We start from the raw sequence: 21858 nt of genomic DNA on the forward strand, positions 1-21858 counted from the left end.
TTTTCAAGTGTATCGCGGAGCCGTTGGAGATGTTCTGCATGGCTTTCAGATCTGTCGAAGGCTACTGAATGAAGAGAAGGAGAGCTTCCACGTGTGGATATGGACGAAAGGGTCGAGAGCCGAGAGGAATCTGTGTCCGCCGTAGTTTCAGTGTGTGTTGAGCTTGCAACAGATTCCGCGTATGAATGTGCGAAGGGTACAAAGGAGCTGTCATCCAAGTTCATCGTTGACGTACGGTGAGAGGTGAGAGAGTCATGGGAGAGTGGCAGTGTTGAAGACATAAAGAGATCCGGAGCAAAAGTGGTCGTGTCTATGGGACCAGGCACTTCTGAAAATAATATGTGCCTTGTGATAGCTGTGGCTTGGATATACGCGGTCAGCTGGACCGCTTCATATCGCCAGTCTTGAACGCTTTTCGAATCGAGATATGGCTGGTCATCTGCAGAGACATCTAAAGTAGCGAGTTTCTCAGTTGATGTTGGAAAACATTGAGAAATGGGATCCCATGGCTTCGTCTAGAAGGTGTTCTTAGCACAAGCGCAAAGCTAGCGTTCATGGCAATGTTGAAGCTTACCTCGTCCAAAAAGCTGTCAACCATATGGCGCACATCGTCCACCAACTGGAGATTTCGTTGGCTACAGCGGATGGATCTTTTTAGCGTAACGTAATGTCCGTGAGGACACCAGAGCGGGGATTCTGGCACTGTCTCCGCGATAAGGTTATCCACGACTGAGCGAGACGTGCTGTACTCAATGAATGCGCTCATTGGTTGCACCTCGTTAATAATGCCAGCCTCTAACACAAGCCACGATGCCATTGATGCTAGGATCGGATCGAGCTGGTGCAGTCCTCCTCGTAGTTTGATCATACTAGTCAATCCATCCATGTGGAATCTCAACCCTGCAAACGCACCACTTATGACGTCTCCAGCGATGAGCTGCACTACTGCTCTGATGTTGTGATCAGCAACACTGCTCTCTGGGTTAGTAAGATTTCCACCAACAATATGAATTATATCTTGTCGCAATGCTGCAGTTTCCAGGCGCTCCACTTCTCTTTTGGACACAACGTCGTCATATGACGATGATATGTAAAGAAGACCAAGGAAGGTGTGCGGGAATTCCAGAGATTTCGGAACCCATTGCTCCTCCATGCCCGAAGTCATGAAGTAGGCAAGAACTAGACTATGTCAAAAACATGTCGACTTTCATCAATATTATACATACAGTCATCTTTCACCCGCTCCATCGAGGGTTGATTGTTTCGAAATTGGGACATTGTGCCGAAAGCGTCTAGACTGGAACCAAGACAACGTAATAGAGGTACAGGCATCTGTTTGAATGGAGACTCGTGTCTGTCAGTGCGTGCGGGGCGTACTATTGGTGCTGAACCAATTTTCATAGATGGACCAGGCGCAGAAGTCACCCCAGGGGCTATGGGTATTGACCCTGATTTGGTTGAAACATCTGATCGACCCTTTGCTAATGCGCAGTCGGCGGCGACTTTTCTAGGCGATGTCGGTGTGTCAAATGGATAGTGAGAATCCCTCGTAACGTGTTCTGTCTTTCGCTTTCGCCTATCAAGCTCACCATGGTAGGCAGGCGTGTGCATTTGGGGCGATTCTACATATTCGTTAAGTTCAATTAGCTCAATTCTAAGCACGCTTTGTTGCGAGCTCGGTTACGTTAGTTCATCGGGAAAGAGCCGCACCTTCTTTGATCGGAGGCTCAAAGCCTACAAACTTGGCAAATCCGTCTTCTATCTTTGCCGCATGGTTGTTATGCGGGGAAACAATGGGTTCGGGGGACACTGGACTCAGAGAAGCGGTAATATCACCCAGGTTTCCACTGGGATACACCGATTCCTGGAAATTCGGAGGTTCGCAGAGTATCTTTCTCTCATCGAGCGAGGATTCCGCACTGCAACTGGACAAAGCACGGGCCTCGGTGTCTGTTCTTCGTCAGTACGATATTATCCACGCCACTTTAACGTGAATTTGAAGTGTCCTCGAACCTTGTAAGCTTATCGTGTTGGGGCAAGCCACAGATATGCTCATATTGAGTTCCCATTGCGTTCCAGATGTTTCAAATACTCTTTTTGCCGGCACTATGTATGCAATCTCTTTTGTCGTCGATGTCGCAACGACGTGTCCGTAGGGCTCTTTGGTTACTGCGTCCAAGATACCAACACCACAGTCACCCCATTCAAGAGCAAAGTCTAGTACGACTTGGTGCACTTCCTGGAAGCTGGTACTATTAGGTAGTCGCATTGACACCGTGTCGTGAGTTAATCGTCCGTTGACAGGACCTTGAAAGGTATGTGCGACGACATCCGCACCCTTCGTAATGTGAGCCAGAAATGCGTGATTGTCCTCGCTTTCCTCCATTGTTTTGAGGTCGTGGACAGTGAAAGCCACGTCGGATTGACTTATCTCAATCACTGCCCAATCAAGCTCTACCGAATGTTGCTTCACAATGCCCAAATGTCTTAAGCTCTCTGGCGGGGGCAAAGCTTGGGTGTCGAGCGAGCTGTCCATGAGTCTTCGAATAGGAGATGATGCTAATTTTGTTTCCAAGCTAGGAAATGCTGGATCTCCTCTTGGTGAAGAGACCTTGGATTCGGTCTCTGGAGAAGGTGTTGCGGAAGCGGACTTAGAAGTGATCGAGCTCGGACGATTGCTATGGCCTTCTCCTAACGAGCTGACGCTAGCCATGGAAGTAGCGGTAAGAAGATCATGTTCCTCTTCATCCTCCGTCCCGCTTCCGAAATCATATTCGCTATCGTAGCCAGCCGGACCATTGGATGGTGCAGATACGTCATCGAAGAACACATGCGACACTGATAGGTATACGCACTTGCGGTCTGCAAAGACAGCATTAGCTGTGGCCCTACGGACAACATCGCTAGATGTTTTGACGAATATAGGCATCCCAATAGCCTTGATGGGACGCGAGGTATCGTAATAGACCTCATAGGTCGCGCCAGATACGCTCGACTTTTGACCGCTATAGGTCCCAGTTGCGGGTTGTATCAGTCTGCCCACTCCAGGTTGTCTAGCCACATGGCCAGTTCGAAACCCTGGTAGCTTCTCGAGAAGACCACCTTGATCGAGGGTCTTCTTAGCTTTCTTGCGTGGCTCTTTCTCTTCGCAGAAGAACATGATTGTCGGTATGGCCGATTCTGCCGATCGACCTATCATGTATAGACAGAAGTGCACCGTGGTGACGTACCGATCCGTAAAGAGTTCCTTAAGCTGCTCTCGAATTTCTGTTTCGACAAGGCTAAACTGTGTTCGAGCCGGCCCTGTGGCATTCCACCAGTACCTGTCGTTGATAACGCCGAGTTCGGTTCCTATGCAGGCGCTTACGTCCGGATACGTCCTTGGTGCCCGTTCCCAAAACCGGACTCCCCTGAGATACGTTTCGTTCATTTCGACGGCGCATAATGCACACGTGCGGACGAGGTCACGTCATTGGATTTGCGACGCGACGCGAACCGAAATGATGTAGATGTAAGGGTGATGGGTATATGTCAGGCTGAGAACACACGGCCTGTTAGAAGTAAAAAGAGGGGCTTGCGTTGATCTTGGTGATCAGGCTCAGCCGAGTGGTGGCGTTGAGCCGCGCTGCTATTGGAGGTTGAACATCCTTGACCGGTCAGACGTGCAACCTCTGAAGGAGGCTATGCCTTGCGTGGCTCTTCAAAAAATGAACGATGTGTACATACATCGAAGGACCCGATCGGTAGAACGACAGCGACAGAACCAACCGCTCTAGAATGGCGAAGTATGCTAGCCCGCTCGATGAAGTCCTTCAGGATCCCGTCACGCCTTTTGCTAGAGTGGACATTGTACATCATCTGTGGAAATCTGGAAGCTCTCATCCATCCAAACGTCTCGAATACACCTGGGATGCATACTTCAGATATTATACTCGCGAGTGTAATGCAGCCTTGACTGATGGAGGCGTCCATCTCTGTGCGAGGACGCATCGCAGCCTTCTCGAAATCGCGCACCTGTTGGAAGGCGGGTTTGGCCAGCAACAGATAAAAGAATCACTTCGCAAAACACTCACAACCTCGAGGTCACCTTCTGACGAGGAGCGAATGTTAGACGGATCGCTGAAGTTAGCATCTCGCATATTTGCGATGGTCAGCATCGGACCGCTTTCATCCGAATTATCCGCGAAACATTCTCTGCCCTGGAGCCAAGGCACGTTTACGGATGCCGTGCATGAATATTTCAACCAGCCTCCGGATGTCGAACTGGATCCCAAGGACGATGTTGTCAGTACAGACCTCACCTGCTATAGCATTGAGCGGATGTCAGGTATGGAAGTGCAATGGACCGATAACCTGCTCGATCATCTGCGCCTCGTGGAAGGAGACAAGAAACTGTGTGTGTTTCATCATGCATCGTTTTTGCGAAAGATGATTGCGACAGAAAGGTATGTAGCCATTGTCAAGTGAGCAGGAAGCGGCGCTGATAATGGAGTTGCGCAGTCCGATCTTCCCGCATGGCCTCATCGAGGAAACAATGGACACACTCGCCCTATTATTCCCAGAGGCGGATCGCAAGACAAAACGATGGCTGTCAACAAAACGCCGAGCAAACCCAACACAAACGCCGATAGATAGCATTCTATCCAAGTGTGGTCGCTTCCGACCTGGGCATTCATCCAGGCGTCTGGAGCGATTCAAGTTCTGGCGTGATCGGTTGGTCTTATTAGGGGAAGCGGTCGAGGAAGCCACGCCAACGTCCAAGGCATTGCTGAAAGCTCTGAAAGACAGCAAGAAAAGCGACCACTGGCTCAATTCGTGGATAGCGATTGTGGCGATAGGGCTTACCCTCTTCTTCGGTCTGGTGCAGAGTATTGAAGGTGCCATACAGGTATACAAGGCGTACCATCCGCAGGCAGAGTCGGCATAGGGCTAGCGCAGCTCCCGGTGAAAGCGACAAGAGGTCATCAGAGCTAGAGCGCGCAAGAATAGAAACGAACGATAGTAAAAGCTAGACATCTCCAGTGGCGCAACTCGGCAAGCCGAAGGAAACTGTACGCGACACGAACTGGCGCGTAGAAAACACGAGTGGCGCAGTGGGGTCCTCTACATTAGCGTTTCTGCGGCTAGCCTAGCGCCGTCAACACAGGGTCCAAAAAATCCCGGCTCGCAATCTCAGCCCATTCTGCAGTGGGCATGCAGCAGCAAGTCCCTTCCCTACGCGAGCACTCCACCACTCCACCACTCCACCCCAAGCTCGCTGCAGTTGCCCCGCAAAGAGGCGAATATATCGTCATCTGTGTAATCATAGTGGATACAGGCGACCAGCTTTTGTCGCGGCGGACTTGATCTTCTAGGGAAGGTACGAAGAGCTGCAAGAGTCGATTGATAGACCGGACGAAAATGTTGTTGAGGAAAGGGCGATGGGTAGCGTGGAGATAAGGATGCAGCGGCGTGCAGCAAGCACATTTGCGGTGTCGAGCGCTGATTAGCATACGCTGGTCATGCTGACGTCATGGGTTCTCCGCGGCTTCCTTCGCGTGAGGAAGATCTTTGGTTGAGGGGTGGAAAGATGGGGAATGCGAGTTTGACAGCAATGATGCCAGACACCGCTCTTTTGAGGGGTTTTGTCGTGGGTCGTTGTGATATCGCCTGGAGGCTGGGGACGTGAATTGCGTGGAACGCTTTTTTTTTGAGTATCTGGATAGTATGGGAAAATCAGCAATACGATTAAGACACAGCAAAAGACGATAGTATAACGATCAAAGGCTGTAATTAAAATGCTATATAAAAACGCTCAGTATAACACTTTCTTTTTGGGAAACGCCAGTAGAAAAACCCATCTATCATCTATATGCTTCGCATGCAATGCCAAAAAGTAAAGACCTAAAGCCTGGTTGAAAGCGACACAAAACGTTTGCCGCCCTGGGGGTATCTCTTTCTTTAAATGCACACCTAAGCGTACTTCTCAATCATAGCAAGAGCGCCCTCGCGCTCGAGGCCCTCCAATGCGGCCTTGAGCTCAGAGACGAAGCGCTTGTCGTCACGGAGATCGTTACCGAAAAGAGTCTTGATCTCAAGCTGAGCCATGGGGCCCTGGGCAGCGTAGGACTGGAGCTCCTCGACCATGGGGTCGTCGACCTTGAAGGTCTTGCCGGCGTCATCGATTCCGCTGTTGTAGCGGAACCAGGCGGCAGCTACGAGAGTGAGGCGGCGGAGAGGTCCGTTGGCAACGATCTGCTCAGCAATACTGGGCATGATGAACTGGGGAATCTTGCCGGAGCCACCAAGGCAGATACGGGGAAGCTCGTCCTTGAGGGTGGGGTTGGAGAAACGGCCGAGGAGGGTGTTGATGTAGTCATCAACGCTGACACCGGGGATCTGGGGAAGGAGCGGCTTCACTTCCTGGTTCATCATGTTGATGACGAACTGGCGGTAGACTGGGTGGCCGATGACTTCGTGGATGTAGGTGAAGCCAGCGAGCTGACCGGCGTATCCCATGGCGGAGTGGCTGCCGTTAAGGAGGCGGAGCTTGATCATCTCGTACTCCTCGACCTTGTGCACGTCGGGAACGATCTGGACACCGGCCTTCTCGAAAGGTGGGCGGCCGTCGACGAACTTGTCCTCGAGAACCCACTGGTGGAAGGGCTCGGTGACAACGGGCCAGGCATCCTCAACACCAAAGTTCTCGGCTAGGCTGACCTTGTCCTCGTCGTTGGTACGGGGAGTGATACGGTCGACCATGGAGTTGGGGAAGGCACCGTTGTTGGCGATCCAGTCGGCAACCTCGGGGTTCTGGTGGCGGGCGAATGAGACCAGCATGTTGCGGCTGATGTCACCGTTCTTCTGCATGTTGTCGCAGGAGAGAACGGTGAAGGGTCGGAGACCAGCGGCGTGGCGCCTCTCCATGGCAGCGTAGAGGTAACCGAAAACAGTGCGGGGTGGCTGCTCACCAGCCAAATCGGCGGCAACATCTGGGTGGTCGGTTTGGAGCTGGTGGGTGTTCTCGTTCATGTAGTAACCGCTCTCGGTAACAGTCATGGAAACGATGTGGGTGTCGGGATGAGCCATCTTGGCGATGACAGCCTCAGCGCTGTCGGGAGCAAAGAGGTAGTCGGTGATGGAACCGCAGACGCGGGCGGTGGTGCCCTCAGCGGCACGCTCGATGATGGTGTAGAGGTTGTCTTGGGGCTTCAGGGCATCGCGCATGGGAGCAGCGAATGGCTGAAGGTCAACACCGCAGATGGACCAGTCCTTTACGGCGAATTGCTCAAGAAGAGTGTCGACGTAGGCTGCGAGATGGGCTCGGTGGAAACCACCAACACCAACGTGGACAATGCCTTGCTTGACGCCCTCACGCTGGTAGGTGGGGACAGCGACATTCTGGAGTTGGGAGAGGTTCTTGCTGCTGAGCTTGAGGGGAGCTGCGGGTGTTTGGCGCTGCGATGTGGTGGTGCCAGCGGCAAACTTCTCCTCCTTTCGTTGGGAGGATGTCCTGGGAGGGGCGTTGTAAACGTTGTTGTTCTCAGGTGTCCGGCGAACGGCCTCGGAGCTCTGGAACCTGAGGGCAGCAGGGCGGGAGGGCCTAGTGGACTGGAAAACAGCGCGGGCGCGCGCGGCGCGCAGCAGATTCCTGGGGACTTGAGGAGGCATGGTAGAATAATGTGAGAATGGAATGAGAATACTGGAATACGTGGATGAGAGCAGAGGGAGATACGGTGCTCTAGTATTTATAAAGCGTCAGCCCAATCCTTTTTGTGGGCACATGCGTAGAACCTTGAGCATGGTGCCAAAAAAAGTCGGATTAGGGCCCCTATTTTTTCGGAGGGTCTAGACATGGTGGATTACACAGTATGAGTCGGGACTCGCAGGCTGATAGCCTGTGCTTTGGAAAACGTGGGTTGGCAAAAGGAGGCTGCGGCTTGCATTGTGTTGTGTACGTCGCGGCCTGGTGGTGCGTGCCAAAACGCCAAAACGCCCCAACTGAGCCGCAACACCTGGGCAACTTGACGACACACCCCGAATAGATTCAAACTTTTTGCCCTGACGCGTCTCTACACAAGACCCAGTTTTTAGACTGGACAGGGGTTTCAGACTTTGCGCTCCCGCTTCCGCTCGCAGATGGGGGAGCCACAATTGCGCCGTAGTGCCTGTTGGCAGGCGATTTTGTGCGAGGTGCACAACTATTGCGTGCTAGGTGAAGGATGTTCAAGGGACTACTGAAAAGGCTGTGGCTTGCGTCCACCAGAACCTCACCGCCGCCGGCTTGCGTGGGGGGTGCGGTCCGCCAGGAACACCGACGCTTGGAAGCATGTCGGCTGCGTCGCCGACGCAAGGCTTGCATCTTGCATCGACCAGACCGCGTCTTCGTCCACCTTGGCAATAATGCAACAACCCCCAACGTCCATCGTCGTGGCGACTACAACCCGCGCGCATGGCCTCCGCTGTCAGCCTGGCTATCTATGCACCTGGGGTAGCGGGTCGAAGTTCGGGGCTGGGGGTTATCCCGACGCCCATGCGAATTAGACATGTCGAGACCGCCATCGTATCCGTGTTGAGACGATGCCCTCCGCCTCGCCTCCTCGTTTCCAGATTCTTCGATTCTGGATCCCCCCATGACTCGTTCACCGACTTGTCCTTCTGCGAGGATCCTGTCCAACGGCCACCAAAAGGATCTGCGGCCTGCAGCTGAGCCTCATGCATGCTGTTGCACGGCACATCATCCCCGCCATAGCTCTGCGTTGCAGCTATCAGATCGTCCTTAGCCTAAGCCCTAAGCATACCGACCGCCCAACGGAACTTTCTTAGCTTTTCCGCGCTACCTGTACCGCGTCAGTAGCGTCTCAACTGCCACCGGTAGTACTGCTTTCGCACAATCCGAGAGACGACCAGCTGTGGGCGTGGGGATGCGACCTTGCGACGCGGTCCTAATCTCCACCGGAAATCGCAACATCACTAACAAGCCCGAAGATAAGCCTCGCAGCGACCCACGTCCACGGTCCGGGCTGTCATGGTTATTTCCAGGTTCCACAAGCCGCATGTCCTAGAAGGAAGGCAGTAGCGACCTTGCACCTTCTTCCCGGGCAGCCACCATGGAGACCAGCTGGTCCATGCCATGGGGGTAGTCCGGAGAATACCTCTCTCGGCAGAAGAGTTCGATGCGAGCTTAGCGGGCCGGCTAGACCCCAGCTCAGCAATGTACTCATTTGCTTTTCGCCAGGTCATGGCCGCTCGAGACGGTCACCTGGGCATGGTATCAGCGCAAAAGGGCCTGTTCGCGAATCATATGACGGAAATATTGAAACGTGGGCGTTAGTCCGTGGAGGATGCCGCATGCTCTCATGACAACATCTCGATGTGTGCACGCTGCGTGTTACGGTTTTTGCTTTGTTAAGTTTTGGAGGTTCGTTGGGCGAAAGTTAATCAACCCCACGAGTACGCGTATCGTGATCGAACGATCTTGGCGACGCTATTGGAGAACGCGCAAGCCTCTACGGAGTCGGACTCAAAGAGATGGGAGGGACGGAAAGGACAGAAAGGGGGATGCCAAATGTTTGATTCTAGTTGTTGTTCGCTACGAGGGTCACTACACGTTGCCGAAGAAGGCATCGTACTGCTAAACAAGATCATGCAATTCTGGCTCGGCATCTTCCACCCCATTCACCGAAATGCCATCTCATTTAAGTGCCAAGAACACTTCCCGAGTCCCGTAACCGGATCCCATCCCGGACTCGCTGGAAAGCCATCCGTACCGCATCCCAGGTTGTTTCCGATGACAATATCATTGAACATCTCCGGGTACTTGTATATGATGTAGTTCAAATGGCCAATGGGTCGTTTGCCTGCCTTCAATCGCTCTTCATTGAGCATATTGATCAAGCTGGCGAAGCTGGGTGCTGAGGCTGACGTACCACCTGTAGGTACCGTAGTGTTGAGGATTACAACTGGCCTGTTCCCGCCATTGACCGAAACGTCTGGGTATGCGCGACCGCGGCGGTTATAGACCTCTTGTCCGTATGGAGGAGCAAATTTGTCGATATAGCCTAAGACAGCGTCGTCCTGCCAGGGTGGACGGTCAAAGACATTAGACCAGCCACCACCAGAAGTATAGCTCCCACCATTAAAATTGGCTGCCATCTCGCCGCCGGCAATGGTGTTATCTATCAATCCGGTGGCGCCGACACAGGTGACCTATGAAGATTAGTATAGCTGCAAAATGAGATCGAAAGGCTGAAAGAATGGATACCTACATGAGGGCATGTGCAAGGAAAGAAAGCTTTGAACTTCGTGCAGGAACTTCCAACGCCTTCGTCTCCCGACCCGGCAATGACGCTGACGCCTTGCAGGTTTAGCTTCATGTACTCGTGACATTGACGTCTCAGGTCGCGCGGAGACCATTCGGACTCTGTATAACCGTATGAGTAGGATATGACATGACTCAATGGCGCACCGCCGCATTGCAGGTTGCCCGTTTTTCCTCCATAACTGACTGGAACGTAATATGAGGTAGAATTTTGCTGATCATCGCCCAGAGGGGAACAGTTAGAAGAATCCTGGGTACGTTAGCAGTTGCTACGTCATATGAGAGGTATAAAAATACTCACCAAGGCGTCCAGAAGCGCTTTGAATCCGCCGCCAGCCGCCCTTGCTGCTGTTGTATCGTCGATTTGGTACAATCTTACCTGTTGAGGGTAGATGATGGAGTACGCAGTCTGAACGTCCAACGCACTTTCACGTCCCTTGCCAGCTTCTATTTCAGACCGGTTCCCCCGTTTGCCGCCATCAATGGAGATATATTCTGGCTCAACATCCGGCGGAATCTGAGGACTCGTATAGTTCCTAAAGAAATCTTTCAAGTCTGGAAGCCAGAGCCAGTTATTAAGCGAAAGAATACCGAGCTCGTTGCCGGTGTGGTTGAGGCTGGCAACAGGAACGCCGTACATTTCGCGCAGACACTGGATGGTAAAAATATTCCGACAGTTTGAGACATCTTCGGGGCCACCAGGAGCAGGAGTGTGATCGTGGGTAGCCGGATAGTTCGTCGCTGTTCTTGCCAGAGCCGTTGGATGCGAGCGGACCAGCTGAATAGTAGGCGCGATGGAGTCGACGTGTTCCTGGACGTGCTCTGGAAGGCTGTAAACATCGCATGCAATCTGGTATCCGCCAGATTGGTCATCTTGGAAAACGTGGTACTCCGTTTGAAGTAGTTCCTCAATCTCATTGACAGTCGCTGAGAACATGATTTCAGTCCGGTCTACGTGTCGTCAGTTTTGGTACTACTCTGGCCCGATAGACAATGACGTACCATACGAGAGCTTGGTGCGACTCTTCTCGATGCCAGCCGCATGAACCCAGTTGAGAGTGGTGTTTATCGTCACTGGTAGAGGCTTAAACTTTTTGTTGACTGCCTCGAGGGTCCAGTGATTGCCTATCCAGTGTGTAAGTATGTCGCATGTGATGAGTAAGAGTTCATCTTACCGAAGTTGGGTGAATCCGGGTCGGAGATGTCCTGGACAAAGCGAGCGCCATGCTCCAAGTTTTGCTGCTTCAACTTGATTTGCACCGGGAGTAGTTCGTCCTTCGGTGCACGCGAAACTCTTTGCATTCCTACCGGGTCCGTATCTCGCTTGTCGTGGACGACATGCGAGCCAGCTGGGTAAGAGGCAGCTATGGTGCTGAGCCAAAGGAGGAACACTACCAGGAAGCGCATCGTTTCCAAGATGTACTGGGGTTGTGATAAGTTTTGCAAAGTTCTCTAAATCTGTGTAAGCTTGTGTGAGTCTGTATGAGTTTGAGTGAATGTGAAGAAGGAATGAGAAGGAAAAGCCTTTCATCTTATACTACTCCAGATGATTTTTTTCATGCTGATTGTAGATACTGTACCTTGGGTTACGAGATCGACTACCACAGTACTACGATGGCAAGTTGTGAATGCCTTGTTGGCGATTGGTCATTGCAATACCACGGTACTCCCAAGCGAAAAGCTGGACAGCCATATTTTACGGTGTGTATCCAAAAAAAGTTGATAGGGCTACATTGCCCTAATATGTCTCAAACGTTACGTTGTTGTAGTAATGTAGGCTTCAGAGCACCTGTTCAGTTATGGTTATGTTTACGCTTATGGTCAGAGCCCACAACGAGACACCTCAAAAGTTTGAACGAAAAAGTTATTAGATAATAGAAAGATGAGCACGACCGCGATCTCTGGCCGGGGCAACGTACCCGCTGAAGCGATAATAGATTCATTACAATAACGCTATGTACGAGCTGACCACTGCTCTGCTGACGCCAAATGATGTATGCCAACATAATGTACCCATAGGCACGATGGTCTGACCCAAATCAGTATATACCGAAGTTTAGCAGCACCCGCCCCAGCCCTGTTGCTTTCCCTTTTTACTCGCGTCATTCAGATTGACGCCTGCCCTATTCGCTCCGCCTCCCGGCCCCTTGACTCCACTCCTTCGATCGTTCAGGTCATACTTCCCGGCTTCTATATTTTGGTAGATCCGCTCTGCGACTTCCAAAAAGGCTTGTTCCACACCCTCCCCGCTCTTGGCGCTCGTCTCGACGTACTGCATGACGCCATTCGCTTTACACCACTCCTCAGCCTCTTCTTTTGTGACTTGTCGCTTGTTCGCGGCGTCCGAATCAGTTACGGTAGACGACCCCGCGAGATCAGACTTGTTGCCCACGAGCACCACGACGATGCCTTCCTCGGCGATTTGCCGCAAGTCGTGCAACCATGACGTGGCGGAGAGGAACGTGTTCTTCCGCGATATATCGAAAACTAGCAGCGCGCCCGATGCGCCCCGGAAATAACTTCTGGTGATGCTCTTGTACGTCTCCTGGCCTGCTGTATCCCATAGCGAAAGCTTCATGTGCTTCTGCTCCTGCTTTTGTTTCGACGGCGATACAGGCGCTTGTGCTTGTGAGGATTTGGAGGGGTTGTTGATGCTCAGGGAATGCGACGCTGGTGGGCCGACAGGGACGATGCGCGATCCGAACTCTACGCCGATAGTTACGTCGTGGTGTGGTGAGAAGCGGCCTTCGCAGAGGCGGACTGTTAGCTGGGAGGCGTTAGCATGGAGGCCCTGGGTAACGGGGATGGTGTCGCATACACTCGATTTACCACATCCTGAATCGCCTAACGATACGATCTTCGCTATGTAGTCCCACGGCTGCGCCATGGTGCTTTGTGACGCCGTGTGGCTGGTGTAGCAGTCGACCTGAGGTGCAGGCTTAGGGCGGTGGTCACAGCAAATCCAGTAGAGGTAGATGGATATGTATAGGAAGACGGTATTTATTGTTGAGAATGTATGTAGAATAAAGTAGTTCGCAAGTCGAAGCTTTGGGTGTGTTTGACAGGAAGCCAGTTGGACGACAGTGAGTGAGATAGGTCAGGGTCCCGGCCATGCGGTCATAGCTCGGCAGCTGCTTGAGCCACAGTTGAAGGATGCAACCCATGGCAAATGTGAAAAGCATGTCGCAACTTACTTTGCGCAAGCTTTGGCCGCATTCATATTGCTTTTCTCTGTAGCTTTGATTGATTGCCACTATGAAACATGAGGCTGACAAACATGAGATCGGAGTGCCTTGACTCGGGCGGCCACTACGAAGGCAAAATTACTTCCTAAAGAGCACGACTAAAGAAGATAAAATTGTCTGCAGACCCGTAGAGACAAGTTTACCGAATGCTTTGCATGTGAGGTGGAGCAGTTCTGGGGGCTAGGGAATAGCGCGTGCCTTGCATGTTCACGAGGTACGTGAGCCCGACAATCGATAACCCGACGCGCTGGCTTGGCACGATGATGAGATGAGCGACCATCAGTCCAGCGCACCCGGCCAGCCACTCAACTCACTCACCACCTAGGCGGGCTAGAGCTCCCTGCTGTCCTATTGCTACCGCCCTACCACCGCCGTCTCTACCATCTCCAGCTGGCCACTGCGCACTCTGCCGGCCCCCAGCTGCATGTCTCTTAGGCTGCGTCATCCGCGGCTGCCTCTTGTACTCCGGTACCCTTGCGCTCGACCGCCTCACGACCGCTGACCTCGCACCTGAGCCACCTTCGCTTCGGGACTTTGCTCGCGATAGATATACCTGGCCGCCATCGCCGAGCTCATTAGGCATATACACATCTATCGCGCACTTTATCTATCATGTTCTCTGAATGTAAGTGGACCTGGTGCCTTATCGGGTACATGTGACAGATCCGCCGCCTGCGTCTTGGGCAGCTTATCGACTCGCGTGACTGACGTGCGTGCTCCCCAGATGCATCCAAGTTCCTCTCCCAGTCTCAGTCGCGGCTGTCACTGGGCCAGCCCGAGCCGACTTCAACCCGCAACGCCCCCGACAGGCAGCGCCCGTCCTCGCGCGCCTCCCAAGCTTACCTCCAGCGTCGCAACATGCCCAACCCATACAACTCGCAGGCCATGAGCCGCTTTGCCTTCGCTTCACGAACATCCAACGCGCCCGCGCCACTCTTCTACTCCGCCACCGATGACTTTCGCGAGGAGGACGACCATGCCGAGCATGACAGGGACCTAGCAGACCAATACGCGCTGCAACGCTCGCGGCGGCAGTTTGGCGCAAGCAATCTATCCGAGTCATCTGAAGTCGATGACGAACATGGCCAAAGATCCGATCATACGATAGGTGCGGACAGGGACGAGAATGAAGCTCCCGGCTATGGTCTGGGGAGAGGGATTAAGAGCTCCTGGAAGGGCGACAAGCCAGCTCGCGGCAGATCGACTGTTATCAACAACCCAGAAGACGAGGAAAGAGAGTCAAGTGTGCCGCTCTCTGAGACTACAGACCGCAGCAGCAGGGGGAGAGGTCACCTCGTAGACGTGGAGCTTGATTCCACAGATCGGGGGAGTATAGAAGAGTTGGACCGAAACGAGCTCCTGGGTCATCAGGACGAACCACCGCCACCCTTCCAACAGTTTCGCAACATGCCGAGGCCGAAGCGCGGTCGCAGCCCAATACGAAACACTCTACCGATACCGCAGGAAACAGACGAAGACACCCTGCTCGAACACCCACGCCCAATAAGTCCGGATCGCCAGACCGTTCCCGATGACGTACCAGAGAACCCGACATCAGCACCACGACACAACTTCTTTTGGGCTGAGCTCTTCATAATCGTGCAGTGTGCCATCTTTGGCACATGGATCATCTCTTTTCTCCAAGAGTCGCCACCGAACAAGAAGAATCCACTGGGCGACACGATATATACTGTCCTGCATTCGTCGTTCCACCTCATCGGTGTGTACACACTGGTTTCGGTCATCGTCGGAGTCCTGTGGCTATCGCTACTTCGGTCCTTCGCTCGGCCCTTGGTGCAGTTAATGTTACTGGCGGTACCAGTGATATCGTTTTCCTTCTTTGTATACCCTTTCGCATCAAGCTTCAAAGGGTCATGGCATGGCGATAGCGTACAAGACCGGCTGATGCGCTGGCTTTCGTTTGGGCCCTTGTGCTTCGCTGGGTTCTGGGTGTACACCATCTTCAAGGCACGGCATTCTTTAGACAAAGCTACAGGCATGTTGGAGTTCTCAAGTGAGATCCTGAGAGCGCAATTCCCACTGCTACTCGTGGGTATTGCAACACTAGCTGCTGTGATACTCTGGGCGTGGATATGGATCCTCATGTTCACACGTCTATTCCTTGGCGGCCATTTTGCTAGCAACAAGTCCCGATGGATCATTGATGCTAGTACGTGGTGGCTTGGTGTTGTATTCTTCTTGGACTTTTTCTGGGGTTTGGCGGTCATTGCGGGTGTGCAACGCGCCACGACGGCAGCCACGGTATCTCAATGGTACTTCCACCGCAACAGCGTGCCTGCACCCGCGGCTAGAACGGTGGTCCAAGCCTCTCTCAGTCACGCGACCTACACCATGGCCGGCACGATCTGTTTGTCAACACTGATCTCACTCCTGGTCCGCCTTCCCCTCATCGTACTTCCAAGGCGACTGGCGGGTATGATTGGCATGTGCGCATATTCAGTCGTGCCGACGCCCATCGCTGCATTGACGAACCCGCTTACCCTGACCTACGCTTCCATCCACGGTGTGCCTCTCAATCAAGCAGCGCGCGGTCTGTCACAGATGAACTTCATCTCCGCTGCTTCACCAACCACAACCCTCGGCCCATCCTCGTTCAAGGACCATGGCCGACCATCGATTCAGTCATACCGTCTGGCAAAGTTGCTTCTCCACGCCATCCGCTGGGTCATAACATTGTCTCTTGGTTTCGGTGGATGGGTCTCGACTGCACGCATGCTCCAAGTCGGCGGGTCTGTACCATACAAGGGCAGTCTATACGCATACGTCGTGGGTCTCATCAGCGCAGCGATAGGTTGGGGTGCCCTAGGCGCTATGGAAGGAGTTCTCGGGGGTATCCTGGACGCAGTGCTTGTGTGCTGGGGTAGCGAAGTAGGAAGCGACGGGCAAGGAGAGGCTCGGTATTGTGTTGACGCCGGACGGTTGTTCGGCAATGAGGTTACTGGGCAAGGTCGAGGAAGATACGAAGTTTAGAGCATGGTTTTTGTTTGCATCATTGGCGTTCAGCACCAGAAGAACCTGGATAACAGATACGGTTATGGCGCTTGGGTATACCTATCGTTCATCCTTTTCAAATCGCTTTTGCTATCGGCAATAGCGCTCGTATAGTTTTATTCAACTGAGATTGTTATGCAAGTCATTTGTCCACGATCATCGAGGGAGGACTTTTCCATGCGCTTACAGTAGTAAGTAGGCGGAGGCGTAGACATTGTGTACGCTGATCACGTCACGGCTGGATGCGGCACGCTAGCCGGTGACGCTCAGTCCCGGCTCAAGCACAAAGCACTCCAGGGCTCCGACTTCCCTTCAACCATCATCTTTCTATTTTTTCCTACGCTCTCTACCAGAACATACGTGGTGTGGTTTTCTATTGGACTGGTTCACTTTGTCTAATACGATGATGAAGTGTCAAAACTCTTGGCGCTCGGTGCTGCACCTGTGGCAAACGTCAAAGGGACGTTGTAGCTACATCTGGGCATGTATCAAACGTTGACATAGTACACAGTAAGTCCTGTGGCATTTATTCGTTAAAAAAGCGTATAGAGACAGAGATGAGTGGCCGTCGGAGGCGCGGCAGACTGTCGCGATGCCAGGTAACTAGAGCGGTGGACAGTAGACCTTCTTCGTACGGGTCGGTCTGCTTTTGACACCTAATGGCGACATCAGAATTACAGTCACGCGACAGTCGCTACCTATACGTATGTCAAGCCTGTGGCCTCTGCGCATGTTATGTGGAGCAGTCCCTCGGTCCCACCTTGTTGACAAAGAACTCACGTCTGTGCCGGGCACTGCGTAACACTCCATGAACCCGAGCTGACGGACGACTTTCGTCGAAGGAGCCTTATGTGGAGACGTGCAGCGACGTATCGGAATGCTAGCCCACCTTGCTCACATCGATGAGTGATACTCCGCTAGTAGAAATGTGTTCGATGAGTCTCTCGAGCTCACTTTCCCGCTGGTTAGATCTCTCGGCGTCCTAATCACAAGATGGTGACCGATGTAGAACCCGCAAAGACTCGCTTATCGCGGCAGTAAGTCATCGCGGGCCTTCCACAGCTCATGCTGTGGGTGTTGGAGTGCACTCCCCATATGACTATGAAGACCAGTGTCATTGACAAGCATATCCGCTTCGCTCCGTCATGTAATGACTGTATTGACATGTAGCTGATATGAAGAGTCATGTTCTGGGAAGGTATAAAAGGTCTCCAGGGCGGGCGGCTTTGGACTCTATAAGTCCTTCACATAACTACTCAAGCAAACGACCAAAGTCTTGCACATCATCCTATTTACCAATTTCGAGTCTCGAGATCAACCGTCGAACCAGAAAACGACCTCCCACTATGTCGAGTTAGGAGCGCAACCAGGAGCATGCCACGAACTGGATCGTCATGAAGCAGGACCGCCGACAAAGACTCTATGGCCCTTCCAGCAACGCAAAAGAGCATCGAAACAGTGAGGCGAAGATTTTTGTCAATACAATACTAGGAGAGTATTTCGACCCTATACACGAGGATGCGAAACCCCTATTGGAAAATCAGATGGTCGACGCTGTGAATGATCTGTTTCAAATGGCGGGATACCCCGACTTCGAACGGCCATTTCCGACATTGCTACCTGATTCTACTCCGGATGACATCGTATTCACAGAGCAGAAAATCACTCTCAACCAAGGATTCCAGAAGGATGCCGCGGTAGCCATGAAGAAGCTCGCGGCAGGCGAGGATATGGACGAATACCGGCCTCCAAAAGAACGAAAGGCGACATACGGAGATGGATTGAGGATCTTCTACGTCAGCGTCAGAAGAATCCAAATGGAATTGCTCAGTAAACTGGTCACCATAGAGATGACAAATAATTTGACCGGGGCCACCAACAGAATAGAAGACTATTTAAAGCTCCCGGTTTGGCGCTTTAAGAAGTATGCCGAACAATCTTCATTTCCCGAGCCCATAGAGGAAGGAGTCGAAGTCTTCACGGACAAAACCAAGGCTATAGAGTACGCGGAGGCGAAGGCGGGAGAGGCAAGATTTACGTTTGAGAAAGAACCTAAAAACTTGGGCGCGGATGAAGTCTTATATGAGGTGCCATCCAAGGAGGAGGTGGAGACGGGTGAGTTAGGGAATCGGGGCTTGCCCGTGTATTACAAGCTTTATGCAGTTAAGACGGCTCGCATTACCCAAACTGGAAGAGTTCCGGAATGGTGTGCGCTCTTCTAGGAGCACTTGGGCGTACCAGTCTAACATACTGCTTTCGGTAGCCCTTCACATGGGGTCATACACACTATTGTTTTGGGGTTGTCTTTCCTTCACGGATTTTTGTATCATAGTTACACCGAGATCCATGGACAGTTATCCTAATACAAATCCTGTCGCTGAGAAAACGCTTGATATAATTCGTATCAATGGTACATCTACTCCGCTACTTAGTCGAAGACACGTGCCTAGGTCACCGCACTTCGTATACTGATACTCATCTACCAAAAGCTTTTATCCGTAGTGAGCTCTTGTTAGAGCAAAAGATCTGAAAGAGGATGTTCAACGGAGTGGTGGATGATACGGTATCGTTATATTTAAGGAACAGTAGAGATGTTCCCTGGTACGGATGCAGCAAACACAACAAGCTTCTCTAGATACATATTAGATTGAACCAGATCCGCATGGCTGTACTTGCCAGGGAACGCTGCGCAATCAGCGCTTACTAATCGTGATTAACAGGAGAGCGAACAATGCTGCTATCGGTATTTGGGAGGGTGTGATAAGCCTAGAAGATGGTCGTGGATGGGGTAGAGCGGAAGGAAGTCCATGTTGACCTCAGGAGGTACCTAGGTATGAAAGGACGCGTGGCACAACCGCTGTCGCATTGCCGCCTACGTAGTGTCATGTATCAATGAATGAAGAACATCCAAGAGCTCGATCTTTCCGCGTAGAACACAATATCTCAGGAGTAGCCGTTTGTGTAAGCGACAAATAACACGACCTCGGAAGGCTCGCCATCCTACTTGCAAATGACGTAGTGTGGCTTAATTCGGCTAGCGCGAATACTCGCAGCTTCCGATTTGACCCTGAGCGAAGGACCACAGCAACACCAAGACCACGAAGCTCTCAGCACCTGTCTATATACTCCCTGTTTTCACTCGTTCGCGAGAGCTTGGCTTATTTTGGCTGCGCGAGAGTGCGTCAACTAGTTCGTCTCTACCTTGACGTTTTCGACGTCCCAACTACACCATGAGCGAACCAAGTTTACGAACATCACGATGCGCACTCAGGACGTCACTTCCGTCGGCGCCGGCTATGCCGACAGCTATACCGACAGCATGAACAGGACTGAGTGACACCGAGTCCACACCGCACTGCACATATTCGGTAGTGAACAGTGCGTTTCATCAGGACGTTCTGTGTGCCGCTGCCATCCAGCCATGAGAAAGCTCTACTGACAAGGCTGAAGTCAACATTCAGATCTGTTTATTCGGTCACTCCGAGGTGTGGTTCATGGCCCTGACCAATGCGTGCGTACTACCGGAAAGCGGATGCCTCGGAGGTACACAACACGGTCCCGTCATGAGGACAAAGAAAACATGTCTGTGCCTGACAGCGATGTGACACATCTGCTGAGTCGAATGGACACGATGAGTAATGAGCGAACCCCAGGTGGATCTTGTGCAATATACGTTGGAGTTCCCGTGAACCGGGCTTACATCGTGGACTCATCTTCAGCCGATCAAGTGGATCTACATCGACTACGCAGCCTCCTCAGTCCTGAAAGATAGTGTTCGCGAGCAATTTACAGGGAGATGACCGATGCAAAAGCTACATGGTGCTCTGCGCTTCGTGCAACGTACCTACAGATGACCAATCTGCATATGCTTTAGTTCGCAAAGGTCGCGTTGGTTTCTCTATATGCACCGTAAGTGGGAACTAGCATTTGTGACTACTCAAATGTAGCGTAGGTGATGGCTAGGAAGAACCGGTATCACCACGGGGTTTGAAGGACAAACTGGTGCTCGTGATGACCCTCATTTTGGATCAAGTATCGAAGCTTCCATCATGTTGTCGGGGTTCTACATAATCACGCTGGGAGTAAGATATCCTTTTGTCGATTCTATCGTATTTAAGATGTTATCGAACCATTTTCGCGCTGTGATGTGTGCCGAGGTACCGTGAGCTTCATTATCACCATTGGTGTGTCGTAAACTCGTAAAGCTTGTGATAGCTTTGGACTAGAAGTGTATTACTTCGACTTCTAGCTCATCCTTACAGTCCATGTATGACTAACAGGTTGCTGTTAGTCATTGTACATGACTCAAAGGTGCTGTGGTATAAAATCAGGACTCCGTCTTTCTAGGTTCGTACGCATACCGAGATTCCCTACATACTACGTACCTTACTTACGCCTATCATACCCAGGTACTACCACGTTACAAAGCCTCGTCCATACAACTTGCCATGTCCGGTTCCCAGGAGAACGAGGTATTTCACGTCCACTATTATTGGCATAACAACAGCAGCATTGTCTACAGCAAATCAGAAAAATCGCTGAATTTGATGCGGGCGGATCTGTCGAATTACTGTAAAGATCACAGAGGCGATCGATTCAATGAAAAGAGACTCGCCGATGAATTAGCTAAGGGGCTCGGCGATGGCACACGAGAACACCTTGCCAAAGACGACCAAGACATAGAGTTCTTTAGCATAAGACACGAGAAGCAACCCAACAAGCCGGTCGCAGACGCGCTTCAATCACCCTCTCCGCCCAAACTATGTATCTACCATACGCAGAAGCTTCGTCAAGCTTACATGTCGAAAGCTGCGGCAGAGAAGGTCGTGATCAAAGATCTTGCGCATGACTATTCCAAGATCATTTTAGCATGGCAGAATGGGCATAAAAGCTTGGAACAGGGAGATGATTTCAGAAGCTTTATCAACGAGTCTGATGCCATTGAACATGCGAAGAACGAGCTTCGCAAAGGGCAAGGAGATGGAAGAGAGTTTAAAGAGCTGCGCCCGACGGCATGGTATGTTTGGGCGGGTGTCGTTCTTTTGGATAGTGAGATCACGCCTGGAGAGCCATCTGAGTCTTGTAAAGTAGTGGGGCAGGTCGGCGTGATCCTGAAATGCGGTTCGTCATCTGGGGCTGGAGTACAGGATCCGAACCTTTAGTGTGTTGAGACATCGTGGTGAGTAGCGGTCGCCTGGATTGACATCGTATTTGATGGTCAGCATATATGCTAAGTACCTAGGTAATTCAGCAACGTATGGTGCTTGCGGAGCTTGCTACGACTACCCTGAACTCTTTCTC

General features: G+C 52.0%; 5 protein-coding genes across 5 annotated transcripts; 2 read left to right on the forward strand and 3 right to left on the reverse strand.

Annotated features, from left to right (window-relative positions):
* Positions 1 to 5952: 5952 nt before the first annotated feature.
* Positions 5953 to 7650, reverse strand: J4E86_004327 (uncharacterized protein; the record flags this gene model as incomplete). Its single annotated transcript, XM_051444870.1, has 1 exon — positions 5953 to 7650. The coding sequence occupies one exon, from the start codon at positions 7648 to 7650 to the stop codon at positions 5953 to 5955; it is 1698 nt and encodes a 565-aa protein (XP_051304495.1).
* Positions 7651 to 10539: 2889 nt separating this feature from the next.
* On the reverse strand, positions 10540 to 11707 carry J4E86_004328 (uncharacterized protein; the record flags this gene model as incomplete). The annotated part of the gene is made up of 4 exons (XM_051444871.1): positions 10540 to 10550; positions 10598 to 11251; positions 11303 to 11425; positions 11476 to 11707. 4 exons carry the CDS (start codon positions 11705 to 11707, stop codon positions 10540 to 10542), a joined length of 1020 nt encoding a protein of 339 aa, XP_051304496.1.
* A 649-nt stretch (positions 11708 to 12356) lies between these two features.
* Positions 12357 to 13187, reverse strand: J4E86_004329 (uncharacterized protein; the record flags this gene model as incomplete). Its single annotated transcript, XM_051444872.1, has 2 exons — positions 12357 to 13067; positions 13119 to 13187. 2 exons carry the CDS (start codon positions 13185 to 13187, stop codon positions 12357 to 12359), a joined length of 780 nt encoding a protein of 259 aa, XP_051304497.1.
* A 1216-nt stretch (positions 13188 to 14403) lies between these two features.
* J4E86_004330 (uncharacterized protein) lies at positions 14404 to 16536 on the forward strand (the record flags this gene model as incomplete). Its single annotated transcript, XM_051444873.1, has 1 exon — positions 14404 to 16536. The coding sequence occupies one exon, from the start codon at positions 14404 to 14406 to the stop codon at positions 16534 to 16536; it is 2133 nt and encodes a 710-aa protein (XP_051304498.1).
* Positions 16537 to 17951: 1415 nt separating this feature from the next.
* On the forward strand, positions 17952 to 18779 carry J4E86_004331 (uncharacterized protein; the record flags this gene model as incomplete). The annotated part of the gene is made up of 2 exons (XM_051444874.1): positions 17952 to 18672; positions 18721 to 18779. The coding sequence occupies 2 exons, from the start codon at positions 17952 to 17954 to the stop codon at positions 18777 to 18779; spliced, it is 780 nt and encodes a 259-aa protein (XP_051304499.1).
* Positions 18780 to 21858: the final 3079 nt, after the last annotated feature.

This window comes from Alternaria arbusti (assembly GCF_024043155.1).
Source record: "Alternaria arbusti strain BMP 1465 chromosome Unknown scaffold_4, whole genome shotgun sequence".
NCBI classification, from domain to species: Eukaryota; Fungi; Ascomycota; class Dothideomycetes; order Pleosporales; family Pleosporaceae; genus Alternaria; species Alternaria arbusti.